The 13,578-nt window shown below is 37.9% G+C and overlaps 1 protein-coding gene across 1 annotated transcript in view; it reads left to right on the plus strand.

Annotated features, from left to right (window-relative positions):
- Positions 1-13,578, plus strand: part of brf1a (BRF1 RNA polymerase III transcription initiation factor subunit a) — a 40,329-nt gene that overhangs the window by 21,530 nt on the left and 5,221 nt on the right. Inside the window, exons 12-16 of the mRNA XM_042737275.1 lie at positions 346-606; positions 7,535-7,596; positions 7,863-7,944; positions 8,053-8,108; positions 8,198-8,460. Coding sequence (XP_042593209.1) covers positions 346-606; positions 7,535-7,596; positions 7,863-7,944; positions 8,053-8,108; positions 8,198-8,460 — 724 coding nt within the window. The remainder of the gene's footprint in view (positions 1-345; positions 607-7,534; positions 7,597-7,862; positions 7,945-8,052; positions 8,109-8,197; positions 8,461-13,578) is intronic.

The raw sequence follows: 13,578 nt of genomic DNA on the forward strand, positions 1-13,578 counted from the left end.
CAGGAGGGAACTAATTAAGACTGTGAACGTGGGTGTGTTTGTATGCGTGTTTGAGTGTTTCTGTTCATGCATGTGTGTTCACTTTACGGTAGTGTGTGTGCATGCATGTGTGTTACTGCGGTCAACTGTTTGTATAATTACTTTCAACCCTTCTCAGCTGGAACAAAGCAAAGTTGAAAATCAAAGGGCGAATGCATCTAGCTTTGTTTTAATTAGAAAAATTATTTAATTACAAAAATAAATTCACTGTGTTTGCATTCATGCAGATTTTCTTTTTCGTTTTATTTGATGTTCCTGCAATGATTCATTGTGATGTGTGCATATTTTCTTGCTTGCTTTTTCCAGATGATGTGATTTCCTTGGCATCGTCCAGCATCCTTGCTGGTGATGAGGAAGGAGAGGATGACGAGCTGAGGGCAGCAGCATCTCACCTGTGCAGTACTATATGTGGAGAGGATGGAGATGGCAATGAGCAGGACCGAGATGGAGAGAAAGTCTCTCCAACCAAACGGCCCTCGTTAGCATTACTGCTTGGAGCGCTCCCCACTGCGGCCAGTTTGGGCCTGCCTGAGTCCATCACCAAAATGAGAGAGGAAAAGGAGAATGGTAGGAGTGTGCTTATATTTTCAAACTGCATAAACACTTAATCCACTTTAATTCCACAGTCCCTTTTTATTATCATCACTTTTTCATTCCACATTTGCTCTTCACACATTTACACTTTTTCTGTTTTGTAATGAGTTTAAGCAGAGGAGTGGAACTGGATTACTTTTCTAAACACTCACATTAATCCACTTTCATTTCACATTCATAGTTCAGTCACACATTTGAGTTTTTACAGCATGTAGAAGAAGAAGAGTGTAAGTGGAGTGACTCCTATTCTAAACTCACATTTATCCACTTTGATTCCAAATTCAGCCTTCATTCCCACATGTGTGCTGTTATACCATAATAGATGACGTGGAGTGTAACTGAAGTGAATCCTTTTCTAGATATTCACATTAATCCAGTTTTAATTCACTTTCATTCTAGATTCACCCATCATTTTACACATTTGTAATGTTATGCCATAAATAGAGGAAGAGGAGTGGAACTGGAGTGACTTCTCTTCTAAGTATTCACATTAATCCATTTTTGTTATAGATTCACCCTTCATTCATACAATTGTGCTGTTATGATGACAAATACAGTATATGACATGAAGTGTAACTGGAGTGACTCCTTTTGTAGATATTGACATTAATCCATTTTTAGTTCACTTTCATTCTAGTTTTGCCCTTCGTTCACACATTTGTGATACTATGCCATGAATAGAGGAAGAGGAGTGAAACTCGAATGGCTCGTTTTCTAAAATTTTGATCTATACCACATCTACACAATACACATCTAGCAAGAGTTATCGAGCTTCTGCATAACAGAACTCAAGAGTGTTATTTATCTGAAATGATTGCGTTATCTTTTGTGGTTGTTGCGTTTACACTATATGAGAGCATTTGTGAGAGAGAATAAGACTTTGTTGATCACAGGCAGAAGAGCTGCAGCTAGTAAACTCCTGGGGATTGTGTGCTGGCAGGTTGTCAGATTGTGTGATTGGCTATGCGAGCAGGTTGTCATGTTTTCGATTGGTTGTGGTGATTGTAGATGATTTGTATGGGGCGGAGGAAGAGGAAACCCCCTCCACTCTTTGAAGCACTAATTGAACACAGCACCTTGTCATTAGCACACTGTCTTTCATCCACCCACTACGGGTGGCTGTGTGTGAGTTTGTTTGCCCGCGAGACCCACTCGAACAGTGCGTGTGTATATTTTGGTTTGATTTTTGAGTGGGGTTCAGGAAAAATCATGACTCAGAGGAGAGGTATTTTTAGTGCTTTTGTTTTGCCCAGCGTCTATGTAAACTCAAGTAAATTCCTTGTAAATTGGCAGCAATATGTCATTTATTTCCCTCAATTTGATTATTTCATCTTTGTGATTTTATATAGGCACTGACAATATGGCTCTGTGTGTGTGTGTGTGCAATTCTGTCTTGTTTCTGTCTGCTTCAGCTTTTTCTGTCTATTCTCTCTGTTTATTTTTAGGTAGGCTCATTGTTCCATTCCAGACAATAAGATGCTTGTTAGAGTGTTCTATTTCTTCTGGGTGAGAATGAGAGTGAGCAGGATGTTCTTATTTAAAAATGCAAAAATGTTTGTGTGATGTGCCAGTATACAGTATGTTGCATCAGAGAGAGATAGAGAACTTCATTATCACCAATATAGGCACCATTAGTCTAGTACTTCATAATTTTCCTTAAAGGGATAGTTCACTCAAAATGAAAATTGTTGTCATTCACTAACTCTCAAGTCATTCCAAACTTGTTTGATTTTTTTTCTTCTCCACAACACCAAATAAGGCATTTTTTGTGTTGATTACCAAATACTTTTTGTGACCATTGATTTCCATTGTGTGGACAAAAAACACTGAGACGTTTCTCAAGATTTCTTTTTTATACACAAAAAAGATCTTTTTTTTTTACATGTACTATAAAATGATGTATACTTTGTTTACTTTCTCACAATTTTGCTGTGCTTGAAATATGTTGTCAATATAAACGTACAGATTTTGCCATGCCAACAAAGGATACTCAAGTTGTATACTGGTGTTTGAAGGTCTCCATCCTCTCCTCATCCTGTCTTTCTTTTTTGTACCTATTCTTTTTGACTTTTCCTGTTTTTCTAAGGTCAGTTCTCTTCTGTGAGGATGTCAGAAGGGTTTCCCTTTGTGTGTGTGTGTGGAGAGAAAAATCCGGTGCCGCTGTGTAATGCAGTGTAATTCTCTGAGGGGGCGGAGGACCTGTGATCTTAACAATGCCACAGTGAGTGTGAGTCTCCAGATGGTCACTCACTGTCCTCTCCGGCCCCCTTGCTGACCACACAGTAGGAGATGCCAGAAAATTTTTACTTTTATTTTACTGTGCTTCTGTTTTTCCTTTCATTAATTGACCAGTCAGTCCATTAAGTTTATTTCTGTCTAATTTCTAGTCCCTTTGCATATTTTTACTGTTCACTGTTTTCCTGTGACATAAAAAAGCAGAGAGATCCTGTCCTCCTCTGTGCATCTGTCAGAGTCTCCCTGGATCTTCAGAGTAGAAGGAGAGAAAAGACTTGTTCATTTACACGAGGGAGGAGATAGTTGAAGAGAGGAGGGGAGGGAGAGGTGCCTTTCAAAGGAGAATGAAAGACATAGTAAGTGTATGAGTGACATTTATTCTTCTTGTTTGCTTTGAACACATCCTCAGGACAGCTGTTAGGGGTTTGTAAAGGACAGATGGGCGAAAAGTGATGGTAATTTACATTCATAGGGCCTTTATAATGCACACAGATGTGCCTTTGTTAGTCTTTGTAATGATGTTCATAAACAAAATGTTTACAAATGCATCACAGATCACATGATTTTGAGGTGCTGTGTCTAGTTGTAGGTCTTATGGTTAATACTAGGTCTTGGTTATATAGATAAAAAATGATCTGTCTTTTTCACCCTTTTGACGATATTGATATTTACATAGTAAACATGCACTGAGATTGTATGTGCATGTATGCACTATTCACCGAAGATTCCTAAGAAAAACTATTCAACACTGATAATAAGAAATGTTTCTTAAATGGTACTGTACATTTAGTCATATATAAATATCAAATTTTCATTCTCATCAAAACTACATTAAAATCTGTACAGTATTCACAGTGTAACTTCATTTTACTTTCTTCAGCGAAATCTGCATGAATGTATCAATAAATTCATCACCAAGCCATAATCTCAACTTTAAACTAGTGTAATTTTAAAAAACTTTTTTTAAAGCTGTGAAACCATTGTCATATCAAAATTGTGCTGGCTAAAGTGAATTTTTCAACATGGCACATTTATGATTTATAATGTTTACATTCCCTTATTTTTCCTGCCCATTTGATTTGTTATGTTTGTGTTAATTATTGTCACTCATGTATTGCTTTGTTTTCTCCTAATGAAATGCACTGTGAAGCACTGACAGTGATGTGATGTCATCCGACAGGGACACTGCTATCTGTGTGAAATATGACATCATAAACGTGTGACTGACTGACAGACGTGTGGAGAGGGAAAAAAACGAATAACTGTGGGAGGCCCGATCTACATTATAGACACGTTCACTGTTCCGTTAACATACACTGACAGAAAAATCTGTGTGCGGACCCCCGTGAGGCTGTTTTGCTGTCTAGATTTAACACCTGAAGAGCAACAGAACATGTGGGAATGGGAAATCTCATGAATAAAGTCTGTTCAAATTTTTTCCTGTCTTCTACTCTCTGCTGTTACATTTCCATTTTATTGTATAAAAATATGTCCAGCCCTCCCCCCTTTTTGCTCTGTGGATGTACAGTAGAGTGTGAAAAAGCACATGCATATATTTTCTCTTGACATTTTCTCTCTCTCGTTCACTCTTTCCAGCCTCTGGGCGATATAGACAGTTGTAGCAGGTGTGTGAGTGGGCGAGGGGTTTCCCTGGGGAAGTCACAGGGGTAAGAAGGGGTCAGTTTTTAATGGGCCTGCCTGCCCTCTTTGCCTCCAGAAGAAACCCCCCTTCCTCTCTCATTCCATATCTCTGCATCTCCATTGTGTGTCTTTTCCTTTCCCTGGGCTTCAGCACTTGTTCTTCTGACCCACCAGTCAGTTTGAGTGACGTTATCAGATGATTACGTTTGGTGAGCTTCTGCTTGTCCTGAAGAGTGAGAATTGTCCAGGGAGAGAAAGAAAGGATGTGTCCGTCTGGTGATATCTAGAAATATCAGTACGTCTTTAATCAGACACCGTGCTTGACGCTGAACAGGTGTTGGTGTCAGTGAAACCTCTGGAGATGAAGGGGGGGCTTTGAACTCTTTCTGAAGGCACGCGGAAACGCTAATGTCTAGGTGGACAACATCATTCAGAAATTTAGCCTCAGGATGGAGACATTTTTAGATTTGAACAGGGGAATAGATGAAGAGGGAGAATGATTAGTGTTTGGTGGAGTCTGTCATTTGTTGTTTCTCTTCTCTGTAATTTTGTTGAACTTGGCTCCTTTTTTCTGCTTCTCAGGGTTTTTTTTATTACCTCTGTGATTTTCAGGTGAGGTTAAAAGGACAGTTCACTCACAAATGAAAATTGTTATTGTTTACTTATCCATGTGACTTTATTTCTTCTGTGCAATACAAAATTATACATTTTGGAGATTATATTCAGACTTTTTGCTTTAAAACAACTTGAAAAAGCACCATAAAAGCAACTATATTTAAAGTGTTCTGAAGCTGTATGATAATTTTGTGCAAAGAATGGACTGAAATTAGCCAATATTCTTTTAAAATCTTAACCCCGCTCTCTGCCCTAGTGGTGTCCAGTGTGTGAATAAATTGTTCTTTTATAGCAGATCTTTCAATTGAATCAATTGATCTGGTTCACAAAAACAGTCTGAACGATTCATTCACAAATTGGACTGATCCAGTTCTAGAATTAATGTTGACTACTGTCATAATGAAATTCAAATTAACAATTGTATGTTTTTATGGACTGTTGCAGTATTTATTAAAACAAATTGAGTGCATCATTATTTTTTTTAGCTTTTATAATCTTCATGTGCCCTTAGCACATAACCCAATCCATCAACCCAATCACTTTCGACTGACAAAATCAAGTCCCACCCTGCTTTTTTTCTAGTTTGAGAAGCCATTTCACTCAGAAATGCATAACAATAATGAAGAAAACACGATCGCAATTTCGGTTTCATGCTGACTTTATATTCAGCATCATATTACTATTAATATCATGTAACTTGAAGAATTTAAATATAGTGCACAAGTTATATAGGCTATATTCATGGTGCTTTTGCGTCCTTTTTGAAGTTTGAATCCTTCAGTCCTGATTTATTTATAAGCAAAAGACACTAAAGAAAAACCAGTACTGTTTTTTGATTAACATGAGGGTGAGTAAATAAGGACAGAAGTTAAATTTTTGGGTGGACTATCCCTTTAAGTGGCAGTACTCATTACCATGTCGATATTGAACAAAAAGTATCACTACCAGTTTTCTACAGGTATATTTAGCAGTATAAGTCCCTAAGTGCTGTCTGACTGACAAGCAGCTGCTGTCAACCACTCATGCATATGCATATGTCTTCAGGTAGTGCGGCTGCGCATGTAAACACTTTAAATGCTATTTTTAGTGAAAATGCTTTTCCTGGCAAGCTACACACAGTTGGTTATGTCCTAAGTAAATGAAAACAGACGGGACAAAAAACAACATTTGAACACAAAGTTGGGCCTAATGGCAAAGAGAGACTGCACTGCTGGTTTTATTACAGTTTGGCTTTCTTTATTCATCTTCTCTTTTCTTGAATCCAGCTGCACCTGGTAGTCTCTCTCTGGTGTGGTTTTATTTCGCCTGTTGTAACTAATCTCTGCTATTCACGCTCTCACCACATCACACAGATGTGACTCAGTGCACAGTGTGTTTTGATGTGCGGTATTGGAGGACTCTCTGTGTGTGTTGGTTTAAATGTGTTTTGTCTGTGCGTGTTCAGATGTGAGCAGTAAGAGGAGGTCAGGTTTCTTGACTCACGGGATTTGCTGGCATTGAGGGCCCCCGTTCAGAAGCAAGAAAACCAGAATTTCTTCTCTTTCTGTGCTTTTCCCCCCTAACCCCTTCCCCAATACAACACATGAGAGAGAGAGGGATGCTCTATAAGGCAAACTTCTGAAGCGTTGCCAGCAATCTCCAGGCAGAAAGAAAAGAGTAAAGTTGGGAGAAGGGAGGAGCTGGACCTGGAAAAGAGGAAAAAGACAGAAGGCAGAGGGAGAATAACCCTGGAAGTTGCTACTGTAGAGCCACTGTTATAATGATGCCAGCAGCCCCAGTGGACTATCCAGTAAGATTTGCTACAGGGCAGAAACCACAGAAAAACACACATGTATTCAAGTTTGTTTTGCCACGTGGTTTTGCTAAGGGACATTTTATGTGAAGGTTTTAAGGTTGGACTGCAGTGGGATTTTCTGTATATATCCACTAACCTAATTGAACAACTGGCTCAGAGAACTGTTTTTTGAATAGCAGCAAAAATATAAATGCTATAATGCATAATCAGCATGTGTTTCTCCTTAGGAAAGTGAAACACTGAATACACTTTAATCATGTGGAGAAAACACAAAGTGAGACTCTTTTTGTTTTTCTTTTGCCAAAGCAGTCTGAATGAGATTCACAACACAAATATTTTATTTTATTTTCTTTTATTTTATTTTCTTTTATTTTATATTTTATTTTAATTTAATTTATTTTAATTTATTTTTATTTATTTTTTTTTTATTTTTTTTATTTTGTTTGTTTGTATTTTATATTTTACTTATGGGTTGAAGAAAAAAAAAACTAATATGATCATATGATAATTAAACAGGGAAGTGTCTGTGCACAAATTTATTCAGACTTGTGATGTTCTTATGTCTACAAATAAAATCTTAAATATTTAGGAACAGTCTTTGTGTTTCTCCATCAGATGTGGAGGCAGAAAACGGTGAGCTAGATCTGAGCGGTATTGACGAGGATGAGATCGATCGGGTGAGTTTTGACCTCACTATGGTAACAACATGGTAATTTGCTTTAAAAGTAAATACAGAGTTACATTAGCTCATGTTTGAAGTCTTGTCTGTTGAGAGAATTGTGGTTCTACAAACCTAAAATCTGAGATGGATTTCACATCCAAAACTGAATAATGGAATTGTATTAGAATAGAGGTGAATTGGATATGTTGCGATTTACTGTCTCTTCAGCTCATCCACCATGACGTAAGGGATTATGTATTGTTTCTCTTTTTTTCCTCTTAGTATATCCTTAATGAGAAGGAAGTTAAGGTAAAGACTGAACTGTGGATGCTTCAAAATGCAGACTACCTCAAAGAACAGAAAGGTGGAAGAGATCGAAATTTCCAATTTGTTCATTTTACCCATGACAGATTCATTTAAATTGAGTTTTGAACACTTTTGTTAGAACAAACACTTTTTTGTTTATCTTCAGAAAAGGAGGAGAGAATAGCAAAGGAGAAGGAGGAGGGTACATATAAAGAGCGGAAGGTAAAAAAGCCCCTTTGTAAATGCAGGTGCAGTTGTCAGGGTCTCAAATGTTCATGTGTTTACCTTCTTATTTTTATGTTGTCTCAAAGCCTAGAAAAAAGGCACGGAGGCGTGAGCCCATTAATGCCAGCACTGCAGATGAAGCCATTGAAAAGATGTTGGAGCAGAAACGCATCTCCACTAAAATAAACTACGATGTTCTGAAAGACTTGAACAAATCCAGCCCAAAAAGTCCCACTCGCCAGACTGATGAATCTTCTGCTGGAGCCAAAAGAACCCCCACGGCCCGCCAACGGAAACCACAACTGACTTCACCCAAGATTGGGAAAATGATCAGCAGCTTTGGCAAGAGGTATGGTATGGAACTGTAGGAGAACTGTTGTCCTGTCTCAATTTATTTCTGTTTTTCTCTCACTCCCTGCTTTTTGTATTTTTTATTTTTTTTGCCTACACACCTTCAATTACAAATTCTGTTCTAAAAAATCCGTTATACTACATAACTCGGCATCTGTCCTAGAAAAATCCCACCATCACAGTCGTAACCCCACATCCTACCCAAGAATGATGCAAAAAAATCTCTGTTATGTAAAAAGTTTTATTTTAAGCACCCCCACAGAGAAATCTTTATTGTCCAAAAACACACTCAAATATATTCTGATTGGCTTTGATAGTTCTACATTATGCAACATTACGAGACAGACAGATAACTTGGAATGGGGAGATTTTGTGTGTACAGAAAATGGTTTACTTTAATACAACAAAAATGTTGTGAATGTTCATTCTCTCCTGTGTCTTTGAGTGTTGATGTGTACAGTCTAAAAACAGATCCTCCCCTATTGATACGCCCTGATTTTTATTTGTTTGCCCACACCCCTTTTTTGGACCCTTTCCTATAACCAACTCAGGTCTTTTTCTTCTCTATGCTAACTATAGACCTATGGATACACAATGGCAGGGTACAAGACTGTAACTGTAATTATTATATCTTTATATCATTTCAAAATAAAACGTTTTGTGTTTTCACCATTTAAACAATGTGCATCTGCTAGACAGAGTCTGCATTTCATAAATCATTGAAATAGTTGGGTTAAAGAAAAATGTAAGATTTGCTTCAGCTTAGTAACAGCAAGCAGTCTAATAAAATTAGCCTATTATGCTATAATGCTTTCTGCTTTGATGTTTTGCATGCTGCATTAGTCAAGCATGTCATGCAGATCACATGTTTTTATGGTTATACTGGTGAATCTGTCCTGCTGATGCTGGTTTCTGTCGCTAATGTAGCATATTGTTATAACTACAAATAATATTATGGTATTACCATGGTTTTTGGTGCTCAAAAAGATAGATTCGTTATGTCGCTTTCCATTTTTTCAGACCTCTACTGCTGTGATGGGAATACCATGGTATTTTTGAAGTACCATGTAAAAACTGTGTTGTATGAACAGTTTAATCATTCAGGATCACAGTACATATCTAAGTACCGTTGTATTGTCATCTGATAAAGCAACACTTCTCGTGGCAGTATAATCTGCTAGATAAGAGAAGAAATCCTCATCGAAATTGTAAATTCCCATATGTGTGAATTTTTAATGCAGAGCTGTTAGATCAGTTTTCTTGGAAAAGCTAACCAGGATCTCTCTCATGACCCTCAGATGGAGAGTCCCTAGAGCTTTGTGGGTGAGGCTGCAAGAGTGAAAGGTTCTTATGTTTGTTTCTCCCTTTTTTTTTTTAAATATCCTTTACCCTTTTGTGCCCTTGAGTACAGGGCAGGTCTGTTAAGAATAGCCCAGTCTGGGCTAAATTAACCGTGGGTGTGTATGTGAGAGAGAGAAAGTCCCATGCATATGGTCAGTCAGAATAGCCCCCTTCTGCTCTACATTTAGTCTCTTAATGCTGGTATGGAACACATTAAAGTTTAGAGCACGTATTTAAAGTGAGGCCCCACTGCGACCCACTCCCTGGTACCCTCCTTTTTGAAGAAAATGTGTGTGTTGTACTACCGTGTACTCATTTCCATTCATGCTGTTAGTTTTTGGCTGAGTGCTCTTCTAGGTTGTCATTAGTCATGGATATATTCTCTCTTTAAGGAGAGGCTCTTGGTGGCCCTGCACAGAAAATGTGCTCCACCTTCAGTATGTCTCTGACACAGTGAGGCCACTATCATGGAACAATGAGCAACTCTCTCTTTTTTCTCTCTCTCTTCTCTCTCTTTGAGTGGCCAGTTTTATCTGTGTGTAGTGTTTTTCTTGTTGAATGAATTCTTGAAGTGAACAGGATAGATCTGTTGAATCATTCATTCTGAAAGTAGCTTTTATGTTTTGTTTTTTTTCTGAATGGAAAGGTGAGCAATCTGAACATCCTTTTAAAAGCCATTACACTGTTACCATGCCAATCTCACTCTCTCTTTCTCAGTTTTTCTCACTCATAACAGCCTACAGTCTTTACTGAATGGAGTCTACCTGGACGTGAGTGTCTGTATTATTCAGTGACTTGCCGTTTACAGAGATGACCTTTCCTTCCTTTTTCATTTTTTTATTCATTCATTTATAGACTCATTCTGCAGGTGGGCAATATAGCTATTAAAAAAAGCTGGGGAAAAAATTTAATATTGTTTTTATGTATTGAACAATATTTAACATATAAAAGATATACTGAATATTTTTCTGAAAGATATAATACATATTTAATGTATAAAGGATATAATTAATGTTGCTCTGAAAAACATCTGGAAAGGTAGGTGTGTGTAAAAAAAGAATATTCACGTGTTTTTAAAACATTTAATAAATGAAACATCACACAGAGGCTTTCATGAACATTTTTAACAAACTAAGCATTGAATTAGAGTTCACTGAAATAGACAGTTTAATTTACAGAACTCTGATTAGGAAACATAATGGCTAAATAAGAACATTTTAATCTTATTTTTGTATTGCCAGCAAAGTCATTAAAAATACACTTTGACTTTTCAGTATATTTCACAACCCTAACTCGTTTTTTTTTCAAGCTCTCTTAAGAGGTTTCCAGTGCTATTTCAGCTGAACCTGAATTTATCACAGAAACTCAAATTAGTGTAGTTCACTGTGTGTGTGTGTGTGTGTGTGCGTGTGTGTGTGTGTGTGTGTGTGTGTGTGTGCGTGCGTGCGTGCATGCATGATGTTCTGCTGACAGTAAAGCCATTGTATTCCGTTCAGTCCACCCTCTGTGATACACTGAGGTATTGTGTAGTGTTATACACGGACACACACACAAAGACATGCAACCTCCCTTTCCTGCCTCTCTGCTGTTTTTTAGAGCACGACATCCCGCAATTACCTGAACATCTACCCATCTGCTGGTCTGTTCGTCCCTCCGTGCTTCTGAACCTTAAATTTAATAAGTCTCTCACTTTCTCTCACTCTGTTGTCCAGAAATAGCCTGTATAATTGCCCCCTGCTGTTTTAACCCCCTCTCCCTTGCTCTCCTCCCACCTTTTCTGGTCATTTTCTTGTCCTCTCAAATACCCACAGCTCAGCATTTATATGGCACCGTGGAGATAACAGAAAGTATGAGTGTTTGTGTGAGACATTGTTCATTTTTTTGGCTGAAATGAAAAGGTTTTCATTAGAGTTGGAGGTAAGGCTTTGTGTGAACCTGAGATGGATTATGCTCATTTTTGCAGTCCCCTGCTCATTTGTTCTTCCAACACTTCCTCTGTATCCATACATGAGACCATCTCATGTTAGACATTCACACCTGGAGTGCCAGAAATCGCCATCTCACACCATCACACATCTGGTAATTAAACTTTCTCCCCTCTCGTTCTCTCAGACTGCTGTTAGAGATTCTCTTCCCATTTTTTTCCTTTCTTTCTCTTGCTTCTGTCTCACTTCCTCTGAGAATCTTTCTGCTGTCGGCTCAAAGTTTCTTTCTTAATCAGCTTACTTGCAGAAAACCTGCATCTCTAGAGAGGGAGAGAGATGGAGAGGTGAGCTGTCTGCGAGATCAAAGAAAGTTGGGTTTTTCTCAAGGCTGAATTGACTCAAATACGAGAGGACGTTTTTGTCATCCTTGAGGAAAAGAGAGACCCTTATCTTTGCCTTGAACCAAAGCATGCTTCTGAGATGAAGACACCTACTTCTTGGGCAGTGTTTGCTCATGCTTTCATGCACTCAGCGGTAATAGTGTCAGCCTGGTGTCATACACCTTCAGCTTGATAAAATAAATGCCCCTGTTGACACCAACCATTTAGTCATATACTGAGAGCAGCATGATGCAGAAGGTCAGAGTAAATGCTGAACGGTTTATGATGTTCTGTGAGGAAGCAATAGAGTCATCGCAACCACAAACCAGAGACTTTGGAATGAGGTCATGCGCACATCATTACTAATGGTGAGAGGGAAAAAATAGATATGAAACAGTATTACAATCTCACAGTATTATTCTCAAATCTTTTTGATCTTGAAAAAAGAAAATTGGAGCTATTGAAGGAACATACTCCTAAGGTTAGCACCAAGGTTTCTCAGAAGAAAATCGAGTAGCGGTACATATCAGTTTTGAATAACTGTCACAAATAAGTACAATATTATTGTATTGTGACCCAGATATCAATACACAGCATCAGCAGGTCCCTGAATCCCACCCCTAATCATTATTGTTGTGCTCTGTGTTTGAATAACTGACCCACTCAGTGATGTGAACCGTTTATCAGCCCTTGACGCACATGTGAATCTGTGTGTGTGTGTGGAACAGACTGTTTCTCAGGAATAGAATGTTGTTGCTGTGTTTTGGCTCTGACTGCTTGTTTTCATGCCAAATACCGCACCGCTCCCCATCCCAGAATGCACTGTAACATCAATAGGACACTCGCATGCTGGGCTGTGAAGGATTGTCAGCCATGCATGCCTGTCTTACTGACTGAGAATCTGAAGGAATCTATCCATCTATCGTTCTATATATCGTTCTATCATTCTATTTATCAGTGTTTAACATTCTATCACTCTATCCTTCTGTCTATCGATCTGTTTTTTTTATCTTTCTATCCATCTTTCTATCATTTTATCCTTCTTTCTTTCATTCAATCATTTCTATCGTTCTGTCCATCTTTTCATTCTTCTTTTCTATCATTTTATCATCAAATTCATTTTTATCTCCTTCATTCTGTCATTCTACCCTTTCGTTTCATCCATCTTTCCGTCCTTCTGTCTATAGTTTTGTCTTGTTCTCTTTCTTTCTTTTTCTTTTATCTTTTGTTATATCCTTGTTCTTTCTTTCTGTCTTTTCTTTTGTTTTGTTCTCCTTCTGTCCATATTCAGTTCACTTCTTTCTGTCATTCTGTCCTTCTTTCTTTCCTTATTTGTTTACTTTCATGTTGTTCAAACCATTTTTATCCTTCTTTCTATCATCTTTTAACACTTCTTTTCCCATCTTTCTTTCTGTAATTCATTATATAATTTCTATCATTCTGTTGATCTTTATATCCTTCTGTCCATCT

The sequence above is a fragment of the Cyprinus carpio genome, chromosome B13 (assembly GCF_018340385.1).
Source record: "Cyprinus carpio isolate SPL01 chromosome B13, ASM1834038v1, whole genome shotgun sequence".
NCBI classification, from domain to species: domain Eukaryota; kingdom Metazoa; phylum Chordata; class Actinopteri; order Cypriniformes; family Cyprinidae; genus Cyprinus; species Cyprinus carpio.